At 47.9% G+C, this 23,487-nt stretch overlaps 1 protein-coding gene across 1 annotated transcript; it reads right to left on the reverse strand.

Annotated features, from left to right (window-relative positions):
• Positions 1-4,111: 4,111 nt before the first annotated feature.
• Positions 4,112-23,449, reverse strand: AIFM1 (apoptosis inducing factor mitochondria associated 1). Its single transcript, XM_069810774.1, is given in 18 exon segments — positions 4,112-4,347; positions 5,530-5,726; positions 6,303-6,427; positions 8,300-8,442; positions 8,989-9,129; positions 9,210-9,298; positions 10,345-10,452; positions 11,153-11,261; positions 12,535-12,611; positions 13,326-13,410; positions 14,164-14,254; positions 15,644-15,774; positions 15,906-16,018; positions 17,123-17,152; positions 18,126-18,219; positions 21,273-21,415; positions 23,025-23,213; positions 23,216-23,449. Coding segments are annotated over 18 exon segments (2,124 nt in total). The 5' UTR covers positions 23,403-23,449; the 3' UTR covers positions 4,112-4,275.
• Between the last annotated feature and the right edge of the window lie 38 nt (positions 23,450-23,487).

Genomic DNA, 23,487 nt, shown 5'->3' on the forward strand with positions numbered 1-23,487 from the left:
CGTGAGCCCCGCTGGAGCAGGAGATGCATTCTGCCGCTCGCCAATGACAGGAGAAGCTGGTGACTTCTTCGCTTCGTCCTGCACTGCGGGAGCAAGGAGTGTGTGGCGCCCCTCTTCCTCATGAGGACTGGGCAGAGAAGAACCTGCTGGCTCAGCATCCGTGAGCCCCGCTGCAGCAGGAGATGCATTCTGCCGCTCGCCAGCCTCCTCTGCTGCCGCCTCTGTGCCCTCGCTGCTGGGCCCTGCGTGGGGACCAGCGTGGGGGTCCTGGACAACCTCTGGGACCAAGGGGTTGACCCAGATGGTGTTGGTGGTGAAGTCTTCCCCTTGGGACAGCTCTTTGTCACTGTCCTCTTCCCACTCCTCCTCCTCGGCCAAGGCGGGCCGAGCCGTAGGGGCCGTGCCGCTGTCGGCTGCCCCAACCTCATCCGTTCTTGCGGTCGTTGCGACAGCCGTGCCGTGCGCCCCATCTCGCGGTGCCTCCGGCTGCCGGCTGGGTCTCCGGCTTGCAGCTGCAACCTTGCCCGGGACCTCGCTCCTGAGGCACTGGGCTGTCCCCTTCGCAGCTGCGGCACGGGCTGTGGGGCTGAGCGGGGCAGGCCTCTGGACCTGCACCCTCGCGGCTGTGCCCTGGTCACCGCGGACGCCCCGAGCAGATGGGACGATTCGTCGGTGGCCGCTGGCCGCCGTGCTGGTGCCGGTTTCCCTGCCGCTGGCAGAAGACGTAGCGGGTGCTGCCGGCAGAGGCGGCAGCTTGCAGCGGGTGCTGGCAGCGCCCGGCGGCCAAGCCGTGGGTGCGTGCCTGGCTGCCACCACCGGCCTGGGGAGAGGCGTCAAGGCTGGCAGACGGGTTGTCTCCGCCCGTGCCGCCCTGCTGCGAGGCTGTGCCACCCTGCGCGCCAGACTGTCCGTCTGCAAGAGAAGCCAAGGAGAGAGGCTGCGTGCCTGCGGCCCTTGCCCCCTTGCCTCGCCCCCGCGTCCCGGCTGGAAGAGGGGCTCCGCTTTCTCCGGGGGCCGGACCCGCCTGTGCCCTCCCACACCTCCCGCTCGCCCCTCGGCAGCTCCTGGGGTCAGGAAGACGTTCGGCCCCGTCTCCCTCGGGGCTCCCTACCTGCGTGTGGCGGCTCCCCGTGGCCTGCGAGCTCTCTAGCCGTGGCAGCCTGTCCCCACGGAGGGACGAGGCCTGGCTCCGTCCGCCCTGCGGCGCTGCCTCCGGCTGCTGGCGTCCCACCTGCGGGCAGGAGGAGGAGGAAGATGAGGAACGCGATGGAGGCGGCCGCCTTGGCGCAGCGGTCCCCACGGTGCCGGCAAGCCCGGCACCGAGGCAGCCCCGTGTGGCCCCGTCCCTCACCTGGCTCCTCTTCTGCAGGCTCGGCAGCCTGTCAGCGGGCTGGGAGCGGGCGTTCGCCTCCTCGTCCATGGGCATCTTCGGCGTCCTCTGCCGCAGACCTGCCATGGGCACCCAGGGGAGATGCTGCCTCCTGAAGGAGCTGCTCTCCTGAAGGAGCTGCTCTCCTGGGAGTGGGAGCCCCAGGGCTCTCGCTCCTTATATACCCCCGAGGGGACCCGTGTCACAATGGCCTCTGGGCACGACGAGGTCCCCGCATCACAAAGCCCTGGTGGTCACTGTGGAGATGACCGGGACCTGGACTGGGACCTGGTCTGGGACCTGGACCTGGACCGGGACGTGGACCGGGACTGGGACCGCGCCTGGGCCCGGGCCCAGGCCCAGCTGTCCCAGCAAGTGTCCGGGCAGCACCGCAAGGAAGGGGTTCCTCTGGGCCCAGGGGAGGCCGTGCCTGGGCACCGGCTGCCCGGCTCCAGGCAGACATGGGCAGCATGGAGCGAGGCTGGTGGGGTCCCCAGACGGGCAGGAGCTGGAGCGCCAGAGGCATTGGCAGAGGCCATGGGCACGGGGGCTTTTTCTGATGCCTGCAGGTGCCCACAGGACAGGGAGGTTGGGGAGATGATGGTGCCAGACCCTTGACAGAGGTATCTGGGCAAGAAGCAATTTCTGTTAGCGTTTAAGGAGAGTAACTTCCTCGTGTCAGTGGTTCAAGCACTGCTAGAGGGGCCCAGGCAGACTGTGGGATCACCGTCTTTGCATTTACTCAGACTCTGCTGGGAGACGTCCCTATGTCTGGTCAAAGGGTTTTGTTAAACTGCATATGAAACGGGCAGTTTAGATCCCTCTTTCACGTGCCTCCTGATTTGAGACCCCTGCAGCACACCCTGTCACATCCTTTCCACCCAGGGCTGAGGAGGTTCTCTGCCTTTGCAGCCATGGACCCCAACCTAGGAAGTAGCTGGGCCCATGTGGACCAGGAGGGAAGCCCAGGCTGTGCTTGGCTCATGCTACACTACAGCTTCAGAGAGCTGGTTTCTAGCAAGATTAAGTTGTTCTCCCTTTGCTCCATTTTCACTCATAAGCTTCGCATGCCAGCTGTACACAGAATAGACAGGAGCACAAGGTGATTTCCCATCCCCAAAGATGAATCAAGAGCTCTGTCCATATTCCAGCTCAACTAGATGTTCCAAACCCCAGGCCCACCTCCCTGTCCTTCCTCTGCTGCAGCTCTGGGGACATGAGGCCATCACTTGGGTCAGCTGTAAGAACCCCAGCGCTCAGTGGCTCGGAGGCTGCAGGATGGGTAGGGGAGCATTAAGCGGCATCACTTACTTCCCACTTCCAATTCTGCTTCTGGAAACTCTTGTCAGCTTCTCACTCGATTCCTCCAGTGCCTACATATGCAAGAGGAGCAGAAGCATCAGAATCTCTTGCACAGGACCACTGCCACTGGGGTCAGTGTTTTCCCCACAACAGGGTATGTTCCTCAAGAGAGATGAGAAATTTTCGTAGCAGCCAGGAGACAGTCAACTCCCTGGCTCCAGGGAGATGGCTCACCTAGCACAGCCCTCGGCAGCCTTTTATACTAGGAAGGACCATGACCTGCTACAGCACCAGCTGGGCTTTGGCACAGTGCAGCTGGGATTAAGACTGCCACTGAGGCAAGATCCCAGGCTCACCTCCCAACACATCCAATGGAAGCACAAGCTCCGAACCTGGATCGTGATTCCTGGGGTCCAAGCTCAGTCGTGATTCTCTAACGGATTCTCCTCCCTGCAGCAGCAATCCTGGACCCCTTCTCACATTTACACTTGCAGCTCATCCTGAAACAGAGCAAGGCTGGAGGCTGGCGTCCTCTCCCGTGTCAGTGTCCAGGCCCTGCAAGAATGTGAGCTGGACCTCTTAGTCTGTGGCACTCACCTTCCCTGCAGTCGACATATCAGTTTCTCAGGCTGAGGAACAGCTCCAGCCTAAGCAGAAACAGTCGCAGACCACAGGATGACCTTTCTGGTAATGCTGGAGCACTCCTTGTGGCAGGGCAAGCAGGGCAGCCTACAAATCCTCAACTGCACACCCTTCCCCTCACACGCCAAAGGGATCAACCTGTCTCCAAGTGCACAGTGAAATGCTATGTCTCCCTCCGACTCCCACCCTACTGTGAGCATTGCGGCCCGTTCCTGCATCCCTTTTACCTCGCACGGACAGCTGAGAGCTTAGTGTTAAGAGAAAGCACCCAAATTCCCACATGGTGGCTGTAGACCTGATAACATGCTCCTGACATCATCACACACCCTGGGTCCAGCATCACCGGTGACTGCTTCTCTCCACCCACTTCAGCCTGTACTCTCCAAACCTGCATTAGTGCACCTCCTCCACTGCTCTCATAATTTAGTCCCTTATCTCTTGCCTTAGCAACTCTTAAGCCTCTTATTCTTCCCATCCCTTCTACACCCCATCTTATACCAGTCACCAGGCTGGAGCATGCACCTGGCTTCAGATGCAAGATTACACAGGAGCCACTGCATCACACGCTATTTTCATCCCGTCTGGAGGTACTTTTCCTGCACAGGCAGCACTTGCTGCCAAGAGCACAGCTCTCCATGCAGCTAGCCAGCGGGACTGCAGCTCACCAGCTGGGAGGCGCTGCAAGAAAAGAGGTAGTTCTGCAGGCTTCTCTGTTGTTGATACAAGGGAAAAACTCACAACAGCAGGCAGTGTACTCCCCTTTCAAAACTAGCAACACACAGGCGCAGGAAGAAGGCATTTAACTTAGAACAATCTGATTTTATTGGTGCAAACATTAGAACTCTAGGTGACTGGAAATATTCACAAGTACTCAGAGGAAGTTGTCCGAGATGAAGGGATGCAAACAGCCAACGGCCCCCACTGCCTTACTCGCTCCTACTGCGATGTTCCCATTCTGGAGTTTACTCTTCGTGGATGTTGAAAAGCTTTGCTACTTCATTGAGATCATCATGCTCCTCCCCATCTTTGATGATCTGAAGGAAGGAAGAACGCACGCATTAAAACCTGCACATATTACAAACAACCAGTGCTGCAAGACTGTACATGGTCACCAGCCAATGTGATGAATTTCTTAACTCCTCTCTGCAGCTCTGCTGACGACAACTCACCAACTTAGGCAGTCCACGACATGACAACAGTACTTACTACAGCCAAATTTATATGGGAGTCTCAAACGTAGCATTATCTGCCTACAGGAATGGCTGGAGTTAAAACCAGCCTCCCTGTCCCTGTAGGATTTATTTCTGATGTCTGGGTTTCCCTTTACAGCTGGGGAGAATGAGTATCTTGAAAAAGTGATTCATCTCAACTCTGAGAAGATGGGCCAGTCTCTCTGCACTGACTTAGAGGAGCCAGTATAAGTGGCTTAAACTTGCAAACCTATCTTTTAGACAATGAGACTAAGAGGCCAAGGATCCTGTACACACTTGGCGCTCTCATTTAGAGGAAGGGTTGCTAAAAGAAGGAAGGAAAGGATCTCTCTTTCATGAGGATGGGAGAAGTAACAGGTTTAAACTGCATCATGAAAGTTTCAGATTAGATACCAGGAAACTTCCAACATTAAGAATAGTTCAATTTGGGACAGATCACCTGGGGATAGTGTGGAATCACTTTCATAGTTTAAACTACTGAAATTCTCCAAAGATATTAAAAAATAACCTAAGTATAGCTGATCTTACCTTGGAGGATGGAGACAGGCTATGGGGGATGGAGACAGACTAAGCACCTACGCAAGGCTGCTTCTAACCCTGACTTTTTGTGGCTGTGTATCTAGGATGATAGATGTTTAAGACTGTTTTAGACTCTTGTACATTAGACAAAGTAGCACAAAAATAGGACATTTCACTCTGATGCTCAGTCACCTGTGCCTGTACTTATTACAGACCTGAAATTTCAGCCATGTAAAGGCAAGGCTTGAAGCATAAATCTGATTCAAGTTGTTTCTGTAAGAACTTTGAACAAACATGCAAAAAAGCACAAGGACATCTCCCATAATTCACCCAAGACAGGGCTACCATGGGATATTGCACAGTTCTGCTCCAGACAGAACATCTGTATTTATTTATCCTCATTGTAAATTGGTAGATTGATTTTTCCACAAGAAAATCCCCAATCTAAGCAAGCCTCGCTGTTCAGCATACTAGTCCTGTACTGACCTTTCGAGCAATAGGCATCCTGTTGAAGATGTTCCATAATACGATTCCTACCACAACTTTATCCCTGAGGTAGAAAATGACACCTTTGCCATAATCTTCTCCTTGCTTTGGAACTTGAGGCGTTGGTGAAAAGCTTGGAGAAATGTGAACTTCTGAGGCTTCTGCTTCTGTTTCACTCTCTGATCGAATACCTGTCCCTAATGCAAAGATATGAGATATCAAACATCCGGTGCAGAAAAAAGCAGCAGCTGTTTTCTGTGATGGTGAAAGCAGACTACACAGCAGGGTTCTGCAAGAGACTGAGGTGTTTTTCTTTAAGTTGCGTCCAGCAAAAGTTAAGTTTCAATAACACGAGAACGAAGCAATCCTAACATGAAGCACAACACTGAAAATTCCCAATTTCCATCACCAAATGCAAAGGACAGAGCAGTCTACTTCTTCCAGGCAGCATATACAAAATAAATACGCTTAGATCCACACAAGCTCTTTTGTGCAAAAACTGATCACTTTATTGCTATGGAGGAAATTAAGCTTCACTGGCAAAAAGTTTTAATTTTGGTAAATGAGTTACATGATGTCTTCTTGGAGGAACACTATGTTTTAATCACATTTTAATATCAAAACCAGCCTTTAAAGCTTTGTCTAGAAAAAGCAGCAGATTGATGTCTCCTAGTGCTCTACAGTGAGATCAGACTGATTCTGTGGCCACTACACAGAGCGAGACACAAAAACCTTCATGCACAGACAGCTCCCAAGCATAACTACAGCCCTACCTGATTGCTCCGTTGCACTTTTCGGTGTATCTTTTGCTGTTGCTTTAGCAAAGACTCCTACTGTTGGCAAACTACTGTCAACAAGGCCAATGGCTTCGTACCCCACATTAGGGCCTAGATCGCTCCTAGGAATGAAGGCGGGGGGGGGGGCATAATTTGTAGCATTAGTGAGACAAATACAAGGCAATTCCATCCAGCCCCAAATCCCTTAATGACAGCGTTGTGCAAGAGAGAGGTCATGGTACGCAGGCTGACTGACACACTTCAGTCTTCTCTGCATACGTTAGGGTGGAACAAGGAGTCAAGACACAGCAAATCTAAGGCCATCCACCTGTTTCAGAAGAAACCAGTTCAATGAACAAAAAATACTTAAGGCCTTCTCCCTTGAAGGAAGCTGGGTGGCTTCCACGAGCTGCACATATCTCAACCCTTTATAAAGTCACACATCTGACCTCAGCATTCAAATGTGAGCACTGGGACACGCTTAGTAGGTACTTGCAAAAATCTTCTATGTTGCTTGCTCAGTACAAATGTGACTAGGAGACAGAGATGGGGTAGAAGCAAGTGTTCCTCCAGGTCCTAATAAGACCATTTGGCCCACCTTCTGGCAATGCTGAGTTATAAGCACTACGCTGTGCAGCACAGACAATTATTTAGTGTGTATTTCAGAGAGAGCATTTAAAGAAGATTAAAGAGAAGAACACACTGCTGTAACACCTCCTTGAACTGGACACCTGCTGAATTTGAACTGGGGTGCTTATAGGAGACAAAGCAGCTGGGGTTTGGGGCCCAGTAGTACAATGTGTCAAAAGTGTTCCCAACTATGCTGCAGAAATAGATGCATCACAAAAAACAATTTGGATATCTCTGTATGTACATCACTACCTTCCTGGCCAGAATCCTCCAGCATGGACTGGGGTTACTGAAAGGAATACCAACAACATGCCAGTTAACATGAGTAGGCACCCAGCTGTGGGTAAGTCAGAGCTCAGGAGGTGACCTGAACACCCTGAAAAAAATGTAAGAGGAGTTCCTGCCATTTCCCAGCTTTTTAGCGCAGGAGAAGGAAGTCTCACTCAGTGAGGGCTGGCAAATCCTCAGAGTTAACAACTGTCAACAAAACACAAGACTGCAACTCACAGTCCCCCAATTGCCTGTGTCTGTGTCATGGCCAGAGTATCCTGAAAAAATACACACAATTGAAATGGGATTCTTCTGTGTCCTTGTTTAAAAGTGAAGTGAGAAACTTTTCTGAGTCCAGAGTCCATGCAGTATAGACCAAGTGTTCAGGGAAATGACAGCAAGCCATAAATAACTATTATTGAGGGGATTTCTCTAACAAAAGTAAAACTCTTTTCCCTGTATTTAAATTCCCACTAACTTTAACTTTCTGATCTTGAGCTAACAGGCTTTGGGATTTTTTTTTTGGGGGGGGGGTTGTTTTTTGTCTGTTTGGTTTGTTTTTAAAAGATCGTCAAAAAGATACAGCAGAACTGCTCTTTTTCCTCAATACCTCTCTCTGGAAAACAACAAACTTTCACATACACTCCTGGATGGAGCAATGCATTGCTACTAAAGCATCAAATCAGCTCAATTCAGCTGATCAGCAAAGGTGCAACACAACCGAAACCAACAGATTGTGCTGGGGAACTTCAGATAACTGTAACAGAAAAGCTGCTGCTAAGTTCAACCTGTAAACTAGCCTGCTCTGAGGAAAGGGGCTGGTCTTTATTGCTACTTGCTTTGCTGAATGGGACTCATTCAGGGAGAAACTGGGATCTGCAGGAAGGAAAAACATTTCAGAGAGGTCAGGGCAGAGCAGCAAATGCTCAAATGCCTTCCCATCACCTGAGCTTCTGGGAACAAGAAACTGTACAAGGTATTTGCTGAAGTAGTTTCACTACATCTGGGAAACAGAAGCCTTTACGAGATATATCTTGTCATAGCTCCTGCAACGTGGCCAAATAAGAAATACCAAAAGAAGAAATCAATGTTACCAGAACATGGACTGATGCCAGTAGGGTTTTGCAGCTCCTGTCATGTTTTCTCCAGCTAGTCTTCCACTCACAACAGCATGATCATGGTGCTCTACACGTCTCCTACCTAGTTTGATATCATAGAAGCAGGCAGCATCCCCTGCCTTAAAAAGAATCATTCAGTGAGAACTGAACATTGACGTCAAAAGCTTAAATTAATGCACAAACAAAAAAAGCACTGGGAAGCGAACAAAGTGAAACTATGACCTGAGTTCTTCTGACAAACCCCAAACACCACCACTTCCTCATACCACTCCCCAGGCTACCCAAGTCCCAATTTCTTGGCATTTTTTACCAATCTTCAGAAAAATAAGACAGCATCAGGTACGTTTTCCCAGAGGAATCAGTCTCAACTCCCACCAAAGGGACTCTTACGCAACAGAGTAATCCGTGCTATCTTTAGGTTACCCCAGCTCCTCTTGCACAGCATAAATATTCAAAAACTTGCACAGTCGTTACCACAGCAACAAAGTGTGCTGTGGTGCATGAACAGACTCCATGGCTGCCGACAGGATCTGCACTATGATTGGTCTCATCACTTGCTATTTTTTGCCCCATTCACCTAATAGAGGTACACCAGCCCCCATAACTGTGTATTCTGATTGCGTCAACATAACCAGCAGACAGAAAACTCCTCTGCACATACTCACCACCCAGATATTGGAGCGTGCCTGCAGCTCTGCATTCACCCTGAACCCTCCAAAGTCAGAGTCCACCTCCAGCCCAGCTGACTTTGCTAATTCCACATTAGGCTCCAGCCCTACTGCAGCCACAATATGATCAGTCTCCACCTGTTTGGGAATTCATAATTATTATCTTAATTCTCTCAATGCCCCTGCAAACTTTACCCTCTCCCTGCTTTTAAATTTACCTTTCGGCCATCTTTCAGTTTAATCATCAGCCGATTGCCACAGACAGAGACAGACTTGACCACAGCGTTAGGCATGACATTAACACCCTCTGGAAACAAACATAGGAAACATAACTGCTTGCTCACAGGTAGACAGATTTCACCTGAAGCAGGCATCTTTGATGCCAACAGATGCAGGCAGAGCAGGGGCCAGGTAAGGAACCGAGGGAGAAACCACCTTATCTTTGCTGCATGTGCCAGTACAGTTTTGAGTGAAGCATGAGGAGAAACAAACCCCGCGAAAAAATTTGAAAGAGCTACTGAAATGACAATCAGAAGTACACGTCTTGTATGATGACAAAGTCATATCCAAAAGAACTCCCCAAGACAGGTTTTCAGGCAGTAGGGACATTCAATTACCTATTGCTCTGTCACAGCCAGACCCAGAGGTCCAACAAGGCAGCTTCCATAAACAAAGTAACTCAGACCTGTGGGTTATCACGCCCTGCCATCTGCAGCACCAACTATATCCCTCCTCCCTCTATCCCCACTTCACTTACCAATGCACTGGAATATATTCTGCACTTAATATAGCAAATGGAAAACAGGTATCTTGGATCTTACCAACTTTATCAGCTACACACTACAGCAGCTGGCCTTACAAAGGTATATGCATAAGGCATAGGGCTACACAACCCTTCTCTCAAAGTGACTCTAGGATGACTGCATTAGGCTGTAAGAAGTAAAATTATTCAAGGCTAGAGCAATTCAGAAAAGAACAGGCAATTATTGTAAGACAACTTTGGTTCCAGATTACAGAGGCCGTTAAAGTAACTCGCAGGTATGGCAGCAGGGATCATTCTGTGCAGGAACAGCCAGAGGGAAAATCTCACTGGCATCAGCATGCATATTTGCTTGGCTTTCCCAGAGGAACTGCTAAGAAGCCACGGCAGCTCTGTGTTACCCAAGCTGCCTGAACTGCAACTTGTTCTGTTCTGCACCTGGGCCACCCTGCAAGGGACCAAGTCTTCCTGAGGCTCCACTGACAAAACAAGGAGAGAGCTCTATTTCACAAGAAAGAGCTACACAACAGCCACTGGCCTGAACACCACAGCTCTGCCACTTGCAGAGGAAGAACAACGAAGTGCAGCTTCACCTCTTCTGACTTTCTCTGTGGTCCAGTTGCTCAGATATTCAGGCAAGACTTTGCCCATATTGCCATTCTCTGGAAACAGCTGAATCACCTCCAGGCCTCTGGTTCGTGCTGAAAGGAAAGCAAAGAGCAGGCTTCTTACAACCCATGGATAAAGAGCAGCAGCACAGACTTCAGGACACAAGCATATGCTTTACTTTACGCAAGGAGCTTGACAGGATTTTCCAGAACCAGGAGTTCTGGCTCCCAGGTTTTCCACAGGAGTCACAAAGTGACTGACCACTGTTTCACATACACCTGCAAACTCTAGGATAACAGACAGCAGACTTCTAAGTAAAATGCTTAGTATTTTGGAGAAAACTTCCTTTAATAGAAAAACTACCATAAAGACACTGCTCAAAAAGCTGCACGCACTTGACAGTAAGAATCCAGCTGTTCACAGCCTCTTTGAAATAATAGTTTTAGGGTGGCTTTTAGCATTGAGAGAGCAAATATAACTTTTTACAGGGTGGAATGACTTTACAACATGCACTGGCCTGCAGAGCTTCCAGGAAGCCCAACTTACAAAAATCTTTTTGGTCAGGGGCTGGTTGACAGCTAGCGAGAAAGAAAATGGAAAACCAGGTCAGGCCGTATAGCCAACAAAGTACATGCACATTAAGGTTATTTCAGGCAAGCCACAAGTCTGTGCAAAAACAAAGCCGTCAGAGAATGAAAAAGAAGTTTATAATGTCAAGCTGCTTACATTCAATGTCTATCACTTCTGTCAAGGTGCACACTGAAGACAAGCTGCCTGCAGAAGCACACTTACCTCTTCTTCCCAGAGCACAGGCCAGCTCACTGCCAAGAAAACCACCACCAATAATTGTGATGGACTTGACTTCTCTTGAAATCTTCTCCAGACTTTTGAAGTCCTCAATCTGTAAGAAGATTTATTCTCATCTCAAATAGCCTCAAACAGGAATGGCAGCAGAAGATATTTTTCTCCAGTTTCTCCCTTTGAAATAAGAGCAACTCTCTCCCCAACTTAGAAAGGGAAACAGGTTTCCCCTTCCTCCTGTTTGTCTATTGCACAGAAAAAACTCTCTGGCTTCCTCATGTTTGCCTGGACAGGGAAAAGCTTGCACAATCTCAGATTCCTGCACTTTCCCCTAACTTTGAAGAGCAATTACAATAAAGCTTCTAGACACAAATGCACTACAGCACATACAGTACTATAAGGATGCCACAGCTCACGTCATCCATCTTTCCCCTCCCACAGTTGAGCAGAGCAGACCTTAGGGGAAGTCCAGCACAGAGCAGAAAGTTCCCACATGGCTTCTTATTCCTGATTCATTCCCTGAACTAGACTAAGGAGAAGGTTGCATGCCTGTTCTAAATCCCATGTTTTCAAGAAAAGTGGAGCTTGTCAACAAAAACCAGCTCTACAGCAAAAAACAGAAGACCACTGACCAACTTCCATGTCTTTTATTCACTTTGTCCCAAGGCACAGGATGAAGGTGAAGTGCCACAAAGAAGGCATAGATATCAGTTTATTAGTTCATCAGAAGACAGTCTAAGCCGACCCAAGAGCTACCATGAACACTCAACTTCATATTCAGCTAAAATTTCAGAGCATGAGAGCAGTCTCTGTCCTGTCTCAGACCAAAGGCCAACCTCTCGCCTGTGTGCTGCAGAACTGTGGCACACACTTATTCGAGAGGGGTGTCAGGCTGGAGTACTAAGCTAGCTTCCTGTGTCTACTCACAGTCCTGAAGCCACACACTGCTTACAGTCCAAACTGACTTGCAGAGCTTACATTGCTCATGTTTTTAAAAGGCCTGGAAGGTGCAGCAAAGTCATACAGGAAGGAAACTAAAAAAAAAAAAAAAAACCCAAGCCAAAAACCCAAAACAAAACAGAAAACCCAAACAAACAAAAAACCCAATCAAAAGAAAATTTAAAACCCCACACATTATTACAGCTCTCAGGCCTCAGGCAAGCAGATGAGTGGTCTAGTAGACTCTACCCTGTTTACCTGCCTGGGGAAAAAGGAATAAATAGTAAATGGACTCCTGGTTACCAGCTGAGGGAAGCAGCTGCCATGGTAAGGCTGTCCTGGATCCAAACCAGAAGAGTTAAAAAGCTGAAAATAGTGGTAGTGACTCTGTTTTTTTCAACCTCACTCCAGGACTAGCAGCACTTGGAGATTACCTTTCGGAACAGTGTCAGCCTTTGTTGTACATCTTTTCCTGCTCTTTCAATGGCGGGTAGGTTCCTTGGGGAACCACCTGAGAACAAGGGCAGGGAGAGAGAGAGAGAAAGAGAGACTAATGAGCCAGTGACATGGCCACAGTCTATCCAGACAACGCAAAGCTATCTTTAATCTGGACTGTGCTTTCCAGACTGTTACAATATGCTCTATTCCCTGTTGCTGTCTGGGTTTTTAACATGAATGACCTTCTGTGTGGGCAGTAGGTGACCTAGCAGTCACCCAGGGGAAGAAGATCTAATGCAATCTATACACCTCGCTCCACTGACTGAAGACAGCCATTTCCACTTTAACCACAGATGGCTGTAGGGTTAGATGCTGCCACTGACTGAAGACAGCCATTTCCACTTTAACCACAGATGGCTGTAGGGTTAGATGCTGGAGCAGTGCTCTGCCCAAGCAAGAGCTGGTTGTTCTGCTTGCTACTGCTACAGGCAGGATTTGAAGAGGCTGGCCTGTATAGGAGTTCCTTTACTGAGCTGCTAGGGCAGTCACCTTTTCCTCCTTCCCTGCTGATTTTCACAGGGCAAAACCTTGAACATCCCAAAGAAGCTGGCTGACACGACGCAAGTGAAAAACCCAGTGGCATGGGTGCCTGTATGGCTGTCCTTCACGTGACTGCTCTGCCAAGTGTTTGACACATACTGCAGAAACTTCCTTATCAGATAAATGCCACTGAAATAAAAAGCCTGGCACAAGACAAAGAACAAAGAGAAAAAACTCAACAGCTTACCAGTGGCAATTAGACATTTGTCATAGGATATCTGGGTACCATCACTGAGTTTCACTATGTTGCCTCTAACATCCATATGCACAACCTGCAAAATTAAACAAGCAGGAGAGCTCAAGTTTCCATGCACTGTAGGCTATTCAAGTTAAACTGCACAGACTATTGATCAGAGAAGCAAACTTGGATGTAATATTCTCCCACCTTCAAGTTTAGGGGGGTGGGAGGGGGGAAGGGAGAAGACTGAAAGTAGGAATTGAGACAACTTCTTTGGCAGCCATCATAGATCAGGCTGATCTTCCCAGGATCTGAGTCTAAGAAATGGACTCAGACACCTAGTGTAGCTCAGCAGTAAGAGGAGTCACTGAAATCTTATTTTAGCAACATATAAAAAAAACTGAGGAAGCAAATATATTAGAAGCCTCACCATAAACTTCTCCACCTTCCTGCTGCCTCTGCACAACACTCTTCCTCCCATTATAACCCACTACTCAGATGACTCTACTCTCCTTACCTCACCCTCTGATCAACATATAGCCATTTTGTCACACCCTGTCTCTAAGATCTACATATTCTTGTCCCATGTCCAAACTCTGGGTTTATCCTTCCCTCAGCTCACTACTATTCTTCATAGCTTCTCCTGTTTTCAGACTTCACTCATGCTGTCCTTAAGATTAGCATAGTCCCTGCATCATCGTACACACTTTTCCCAAACTTGTACACATTCTCTGCCTCACCCAACCCTCCACACCACCATCTACAGTTGTTTAGTTTCAGCTTAGAGCACAAGCTCTGCTTGGGAAGAACTGTATGATGCTAGAACAAGAGCTAGTGCTGTACCTACCTTCTTGCCACAGAGAACTGCTACTCCACCATTTTCTACAAGAGGCAGATCACGAACAGGCACATAGAATGACGGCGGCTGGAAATATATACTGAAAAAAGCTCCATTATCAAATGGGTTCCGCTTTCTCTGTGATACCAACTATTCAGCAATTACCAATGATACAAAGACAACTCTATGCATCCATAACAAGCTCCAGAATTCTTATTTATCTATTTTTAAGAATTAGGGTCTTCACACTGTTGAAGTTCAAGGGTTTAGATCAGTAAGGCTTTATCACAAAAGTCACAAGAATCAAATGAGAGCCAGGGTCCTTGAACCTCTGCTCTAAACTGTGAAGCTACACCCTCACCTTTACTATTAACTTATTTCACAGGATTTCTGCCAGTGGTGGTGTATGTCTAAGAGAATCACAGCAAAATTCAAGAGGTATTAAGTACCGAGCTAACCCTCATGTGTGAAGCAGCACTCCTCTTGACAACTGCCAGCACTGCCACACCTTTCAATCTGCTCCTTAGCACTCGACTGACTTGCTTGTAACATCTCGGCATCTCTGGGAAGCCGCACTCCATGAGTCTGCAGCCGACATCCTGGAGTCTCATTGACTCCACAGGGCAGTCAGTCAGCTACTCCAGTGCAAAACAACACACAAGCTCTGCACACAGCATGCAATGCTCTGTCCCTTCTTCCATCAGCCTAGTGACAACGCACACAGACACACGCACCCCAGGACCCTCTTCATAGCAGACACAAACACAGAACTCTACCCAGTGATTTGTCCACACAGCACTCTGGGGTCCTTCAGAGTTCTGCAGTGGCGCTCTCACAAGAACAGTTTAATCACTGTCAGCTTTTCATTAAACACTCTCCTTTGCCCTTGTGTCCTGGTTTCAGCTGCAATAGAGTTAATTGTTTTCCTAGCAGTTGGTATAGTGTTATGGTTTGGGTTCAGTTTGAGAAGAATGTTGATAATACACTGATGTTTTCAGTTGTTGCTAAGTAGTGTTTAGACTAAGTCAAGGATTTTTCAGCTTCTCATGCCCAGCCAGCAAGAAGGCTGGAGGGGCACAAGAAGTTGGCAGGGGACACAGCCAGGGAAGCTGGCCCAAACTGGCCAAAGGGGTTCCACACCATGTGATGTCATGCCCAGTATATAAACTGTGGGGAGATGGCCTGGGGGGAGGATCACCACGCGGGAACTAACTGGATATCAGTCAGCAGGTGGTGAGCATTGTGCATCACTTGTATATTCCAATTCTTTTATTATCATTATTGTCATTTTATTCTTGTTATCACTATTAGTTTCTTCCCTTCTGTTCTATTATACTGTTCTTATCTCAACCCACAAGTTTTACTTCCCCCCCCCCAATTCTCTCCCCCATCCCACTGGGTGTGGGGGGAGTGAGTGAGAGGCTGCATGGTGCTTAGTTACTGGCTGGGGTTAAACCACGACACCTTGCTACCCGTAAGTGACACATACCTTCTCTCCTTGCCATTCCACTGTTTGAATCGCAGAGTCTCTGTCACATTTGGATCATCTGAAAACCAGAGTTCTTTGGAAAGAGGTGGACGCATATAGGGCAGGGCAGGATCTTCAGACACAATCAGCACCTTTAATTGGTCATTAAACATATCAGCTGCACCGATGCCAGGCAAATGCCAACACACACTACAGAGGCTCTGAAGCAAGCACAGTATTCAATCATCCCCACAAGTCTCATCTAGAACAGGGCATCCCTTACCCGGGCACCAGGGTCACGAGCCCGAATGGATCTGGCAGCAGCAAAAGCAGCAGTTCCTCCACCGATCAGCAGGAAAGGAACATGAGATGGGACCTCAGGGCGAGCTCCCGGAGCTGCAGGTGACAGATTGGACAGCTTACTGCAAACACAGCAGGGAAGATGGCCCAGCCCCAACGAATAGAGTATGTCACCAGATGCCTTTCACATAGAGACTTCCTTTGGCAAATTGCCCTTCAAATACCTTCTCCTCCCCTTCCCTTCCACCCCAATATACTTCCCAAGAACAATGCTGCTGCTTCACTCAAAGCTGGCTCCCTGCATAAATCAAACTGTCAGATTTCAGCAAATTATTTTTTTTAAGCTAGATCTGCATAGCTGAGCTCAATGGCAACCTTAGAGTTTTAGAATAGGCCAGCAGCACAGCTTTTATCACATGGCTTTAGCTCCTCTATTACAGACCTGCTTTTCTCTGGTTTAAGATGTTAAGAACAGGAATGATCTACATAACGAGCTTGAAATACCACTATTTGGACAGGCTGTTAACAGGTTTCAAGCCTTACTCTGAACAGGTGCTACTTGTCCAGTAGACTCTCAAAGAGCTTAATTTTATAAATTGATCTATTTAAGAACGCTGCTTACATTTGCACAGCTGGGTGAAGTGGTTGCGAAGTCAAAGACCCACAAAGTTAATTTCCAGCATTAAATACGCAATTTCAGAAGCTTCATATAAGATCAGGACATTCTCTGTACAGTAGATTCAGGATGGCAAAACCATGCTCTGGCCAAACAACACACTAGAGATCCAAGTGACAGTCTGCCGAGTTAGCAAGAGGGACATACCCAAAAGATTATTCAAAACACCAGAAGAGATATGGCCTGGGCATCATTCAAATCAGAAAACAATTTTCAAAATTATTTGGAAAATACGAACGGCAAATTGTTTGATCTAGCTACACGTCTTCTTTATGAACACAAATTAACCTGTGAGCAAGACCAAAACTCTGGACTGGTCATTCAGTGAACAGTTTATAAGAAAAGTAAAGTTCCCTAAAATACCAAGGCATATTTTTCTGTAATTGTATTCTGAAAGGAGACCAACTTTTGAGTTCCTACCAGAACGCACTTCTTCCCACATGCAGGTCCTGTTTCTAAGCAACATGCAGTTAAACCATATGTAGGAATAAAACAGTCAGTTAAATATTACTATCAAGACTCACCTGCTGTGCCCTGAGAAGCAGCATCTGTATCTGAAAGAGAAGACACCAACTCAATTCAGTGAAGCACAGGCTATCAAGGATACTGCAGTTAGGAAGCTGTTCAGTTCAGGGCTGACTCAAGGAGACCATAGGATTAACAGGCTCTCCACTACAAAGGGACAGAGTCTCCAGAAATGTAGACTTTCTAATACCTCTGTTTTCAGCATTTAGGCTCTCGCTCTGTCCTGCAGCCTCAACCCTGATAAATGTGTTTTATCCTCTTCCTCAAAACAAAGCAATCAGTTTTCTGTCCTGTCTGCAAGATATTCTTTCTGTTGGTTTCCTAGTAAAGTGATGCAACACACCCTATCTTCTATGAACTAAAGCCACTGTTATTACAAAATATATCATCCTTTCGCTCAGTAGTTCAGACACTGCAGTTTGAGGTCTCATAAATTAAGAGAGACCTTCAACGAGCAACCTGTGGTCCACATACAGCCTGCAAGGCATCATCAAGAGCCTCACTAATTGTTCCGATTTCTCCCTCTACACGTGGCCCAAGCACAATACTTCTCGCATGCCGAGCCCACTATGTACAGGACAGGCACGTGGCACAGCACAGAGGATTCTGTGCTGGCAGACCACATTATCCCTTTGGAATCACCGTGTCTTTGCCAGACTGCGTAAGTGTAAAAGCCAAAAGCAGGGCTAACTCTTTTCTCCTTTTATTACAGAAGGCATAAACAGCAGAAAGGAGCCCCGAGAGACAACCTAATTTATCCTCATGATTATCTGCAAAACAGAGCCTTGTTCTGGGTCATGGAAAGCTAGCACCATCTTCTACGCTAGGAAGACATGGGAATTCATAAACAACGGAATGCACTGAGAAGTGACAATGCTGTGAAAGCTCAGCTTATGCTAATCTGTGATTTCAGAAGGGCTCTGTTCCATTTGTTTTAGAGGTCTCAAGTCAGCAGCTTATGAAAAACAGACCCAAACCTAGAACTAGCAGGCTAGTACCCACCAGAAGGAGACAATTCTTTTTCTTGAGATCGCGTAGTTATCGTTGTGACACGGCTGGTGAAACGCTCTTTGTTTTCTTTCAATGTTCTGTATACCTGGAGACAGACAAGGAGGTATTTACCTTGTATATCTTTCAGCATCAAGGCACCATTCTGCTTCTACCCCCCGACAGGCTTTTGTCTACCCTGTTTGCTCAGAAAAGCCATCTGCTTTCAATTAAAGCACACGAATCAAAATATACCTCACTAAAAAAGTGCCCATAAAGGTATGTATATATAGCTACAAGAGGAATGCACTCAGAAAACGATCTGCTCCACACACAATGTGATGAATCTCAGTTGTCTGGTTGCTTTCCATAAGCAAGCAATCAACCTTTCTGCAGATGTTTGGCCTTTGGGCTGCAGACCTGTTTCAAGAGGAACCAGATACAACAAAGGAAATGTAGTCAAACAGACCCCAAGGCTATCTGCAAGCTAGGCCATGGCACACAGCACAACACAAGACTGCAGAAAAGGAAGACAAATTCAAGGCAAAAAGCAACTCCCAGCTTCAAAAGCCAAGAGCAGCTGGACAGAACAAGCCAACAACCTTACTGGCTTTCTTTAGGCCAGATGTTACAGGCACAAGGTTAGCAGTGGTAACATCGCTGATGTTAGCAGTGCTCTTCAGACACAAGAGCGTGGCTGTTCTAGGTAACAGCCTTCAGCGGGAAGACGTTCTTGTGTTTGAATGCTGACCTTCTGTTTATTTGTCTGTTAAACTCAGGATACAGTATTGAGTATAGCCTGCATGTTCTAGGGATACAATTTAGTGGTACAGACAAGGAGGGAACATCACTTAAGACATCATGTTAACTTCCAAGAAAAAATTGGTAATGTAGAGAAGCAGAAGACAATGAGACTGCTGGAAGCAGGTCACAATATGACATTTCCCCCACAGTTAACAAATTAGAGGGAAGCAAACAATTTTTTTAAGGCAAAACCTAGCCTTGCTAATAATCCATATCACATGTGCACGACATTAGCTTTCATTTTGCATTGCTCATAAAAGAGAAAAAAACTATGAAGACAGTCTGAAACACAACCATCTATCCAATTACTGTATTTTGAATTGTGAAAGAATATTAAAACTAGAACATTTCCAGCAAGAAATAAAAGCCTCCTAAATGTGAAGGCATGACAGCTGCAGCTGATGCCAAACCACTTACTGTTTGTTAGCTAACCAAGTGTTATGACATCCAAACTATGAACAAAAGTTAATTCCTTTGGGGAATTGGAATCTCTTTTACTCCCTAGACATTTTGCATTTTACCAATCTCCACAATTAGGTGTTTTATAACACAGCAAATAGTCTCAAACAAGAACTGAGGAATTTAATGACAGGCAGACAAAAGCATATCCAGGGAACTGAAACAATGTCAAAAATAGCAGAAAACAAGAACTCGTCAGTGTTGAAAAGAATTAAGATAAAGATATTTTAAAAGCCTTTTGCTTAAACATATAAAAGTCAAGATTAACAAAACTACCTCTGCTTTTGCAAGCAGAACCATGAAGTTTTTAAGCAAGTCTGAAGGGCAGCATACAGCAAATTAAATCTGATCCCTGAGGAGAAAAATGACTATTATATACAAGCAAAATATCAAATCAGGTCTTCAGGATAAATTTCTCCAAAGGGACAATGCCAAATTCTTTCTAGTCAGAAACATAGCTGTGTACTTTGCCAGCTAACAGAGTGGTATTTCAGTGCTCTTCTCTGAAGAAATCATGAAGTTAAACAAGTTTTCTTTTCTTTCCTCTAGCATACTTATATTTAGTTATTTCCTTTTTTTGCATGCCAACATTACTGATATCAGAATAGATGCATTAATTAATTTGCGCCTTTCTGATGGTTACAAATCAAAGATGGCCAGTTTGGGGTTTAGATTTATTTAATGTGGAAAAGTTAATATTGAGGCAATTTTCCCCACTAAGAACTACACTGAGAGTATCAAATCTGTAAACTTAAATTATTTGACAATGTCCCTTGAAATTAAATATCTGAGGCCAGGGAGCACAAAGACAGTTTAGTTAAAGTAAATGGCTAACTTGGTATGATACACAGAAAGGTACCCTCCCTCCACCCTCTCACCCAATTAAAACACATTTATTTAAGCATCTTACATAATAAGCTCCTGTCCCAGTGACTGTTCCTCCTACAATTAAGTATAACAATAGGTTGCTGCCAGCTTTGCCAGGAACACCTGAAGACGTCAGTGATCTAGAAGGGCATCTTAGATGATGACATTGCAAAACTGTAGGTGAGGACAGGCAATGAAAGAGAAGAGAGGGAAAGAGCCAAATATTAAGAAGGACTCTTGATTAAACAGATCTTGGGAAAAGCAGAATGTGCTTTGTAATTTCAGTTACCTTGTTTGCCAAAAAAAGTACAGCAGGGCACAGTAAAGAATATTTAAAGGGAATAGGAAAAGACTTCTCCTCCGTGCACTGTTTTGAATTTTTTTTTATTTCTCAGGAGCCTTCTGCATGTCAAGTTTCATTAGGAGAAAATCAGGACTCGGAACTTTCAAGGACTATGATCCTCTAAGAGAAAGAATTTTGAAACAAAACTTAGGACCCATCCGCTCCTAGGTAATGCTGCTGGGATTCAGCTGTCTGGGAATGTGATTTACTCTCTAAGTCAGGCTGAAAAGCTTTATCCTTTTGAATCTTTTGAGTAGGAGATAAATGTATGCTCGCCAATTTGGGGTTGATCTGGTATACTTACACAAGCTAAACACTGACGTTCTGAATTGAGATTTGGCAAAGAATGGTTTACTTTGGTATTAAAAGCATATGCCATCCAACTCTCCCTGAACTATATGCTACTATCACATACAAGACAACAGACAGAGCTGTGGTTGGTCATAGTATGTAAAAAGCAGAGTGCTTTTATAGTAAAAAAACCTAAAAGGTAACTGAAATTACAGTTAAAAAAAATAATTATCATAAGTAGTTAATTTCCAGCCAGCTCAGTTAGCTCCCCTTGAAGTTTTCTGAAGGAGGAAATAGCTACAGAGATAAAAAGCTAAGTAAAGTTAGCTGAAATACAGCAAATGCTTGACAGGAGAGATGTATTGCAGCTTCTTTCCGTGAACTACCTTTCTACTTACATAGGCACCCGCTCCTAATGTTGATAAGCCCACAATAAGGACAAAAACAGAACTATCGCCTTTGCCCCCAGGCACACCAGAGCTAGCCACTTGTCTGCTCATCTGCAGTTTTATGGGAACATTCCAGCGCTGCAACAAGTTGCCTGAGGAATACAATTTATTAGAGAAAAACACAAAAAGACTGTCAATACAAAGTTATGTGTTTAAATTTAGAGATCAAGTAATTTCTGAAACCAAGTAAACAAGCTACTTGTTTGAAAAGCCCAGTACCACATCTGAGTGACTGCAGTGAATTATTCTCTGCCACAACAAACAGCTCCAGGCAGTTGTGGATACCAAAACCATCTGTTAAGATCAAAGGGTAACTGAACAAATTAATAGCAGGAACATCTACTAGGAAGCTAGAAAGACTATCTTCAGCTGCAGGAGCCTTCAAGCCACATACTGCTGGGAGAGTACATCAGAGATGCACGTGTTTGCTGCGCGTTTGCTGTTCTTACGCCCTTCTCCAGGCCTCTCCTGTCCGAGGCAGGCATCGGTCTAAAGATGTGTCTTGCTCCACCACATGGGAGCAGAGGTTAACGTAACCTCGTTAGGACAAGCAGCAGGCATGGTTATACCAGCAAAAAATCCCTTTGCCAACACAGCTTATTCCACTGAGGCAAACTACCAGCAGAAAGAGGCTTCTGCTGACAAAAAGGGCATCCCAAATGAAAAGGAGTAGCAAGGCTCACCAGTCCAGACCAATGCACCTACCAGCACACAAGCAAGACAAAGAGCCCAGCTAGCTGAACAGCTATATAACATTTTATTTTACTGTAGTTTAACCGCAGACTCCCGCCTGTCCCAATTAGGTCTCTAAACGGTGCAACCGCGGCGATGGCTCCGAGCGCTGTGCGTTTATAACGCAGCCGGCCAGCTGAAGCTTGCAGAAGTGGTTGGGCTTTTCTGCCGAACGGATTCCCCCCTGACGCAGAAAACACCCTCCTCCTCCGCTCAGGCGGCATGCAGGCTGCTATACCCCTTTGATCTCTTTGCCTAAAGGCACGCTGTTGCGATGCAAACCCGCAGCAACATCGCACGCATCCAAATGGATAAAAAATACGCTAAACAGCTCCACCTAACTTAGAGTTTCCCAAAACACACAAGTTTTCCCTCCCGTTCCCGGGAGCCGAGCATCTGCACTTCCACCCCCCAGCACCCCGGTCCATTCCGCCACCACGCCATTTTCCACCCCCAAACCTCCTCCGACGGGGCTGCCGGCGGAGCCGAGCACTCCGCCCTTCCGCTGCACCGAGCGCAGACCGGTGCCCAGCGCCGACTTCGCCGCCAAAAGCGGCGTTTTGTCAAATTACCTCCTAATTCAGCAGCCGCCCAACGCCGCCGCCGGAACGGCGCTCCGGATGCCCTCTGCCCGGCTAACGGGAACCGAGAGCCCCCGAGCAAGCTGCAGCTTTAGAAAAACGCGGTTCCCGACCGCGACCGGTTCCCCCGGGCAGCGGCCCAGCGGGGAGGGAGAGAGCGCCGTGCCGTGCCGGGCCGCCGCTCCGCGGGAAAGGACGCCCGGACCCGCGTATGGGGAAGAAGCCAGCGGCAGGGACGACGCCCGCCACCCTCACCCAGACCCGGACCCGCCGCCGCCCCACGCGAGACGCCCGGATCCGGGCCTGCCGCACCGGCAGGGCCCCGCCGCTCCGCCCGCCCGCGTACCGGGGGAGACCGGCCCCGGCCCCGGCCCCGGCCCCGGCCCACCTGCGGCGGCGCGTCCCCGCGGCGCGGGGCTGAGGGGTCTCAGGGCTCGCACCAGGCCCCCCGCGGCGGCGGCGGCAGCCACGCGGCAGCGGAACATGTCGCCGGTCTCTTCACGCCGCTCCCGGCCCCGCCGGCCCGACCCCGCCGACAGCACGGCGCACGCGCCGCCCGCCCGCCTGTTCCCCCCTCCCATTGGCTGCCGATGCCGCGCCTCCGCCGACCTTTCCGGGCGGTCTTTCTGGCCCGCCGTCTCTGTGGTGCCGCCGCCGCCATGTTGCGGCCGCCCCGCCGCCTTCTCCGGCCGCCCCGCCGCGCCGCTGCTGCCTCCACCGCCGCCGCCACCGGGCCCGGCCGCCGCCTCCTGCTCTCCACGCCCATCTTCTACGCTAACGGGCCGCCGCACATCGGGCACCTCTACTCCGCCCTGCTGGCCGACGCCCTGCACCGCCACCGCGGCCTCCGC

This window comes from Haliaeetus albicilla, chromosome 23 (genome assembly GCF_947461875.1).
Source record: "Haliaeetus albicilla chromosome 23, bHalAlb1.1, whole genome shotgun sequence".
Lineage (NCBI taxonomy): Eukaryota > Metazoa > Chordata > Aves > Accipitriformes > Accipitridae > Haliaeetus > Haliaeetus albicilla.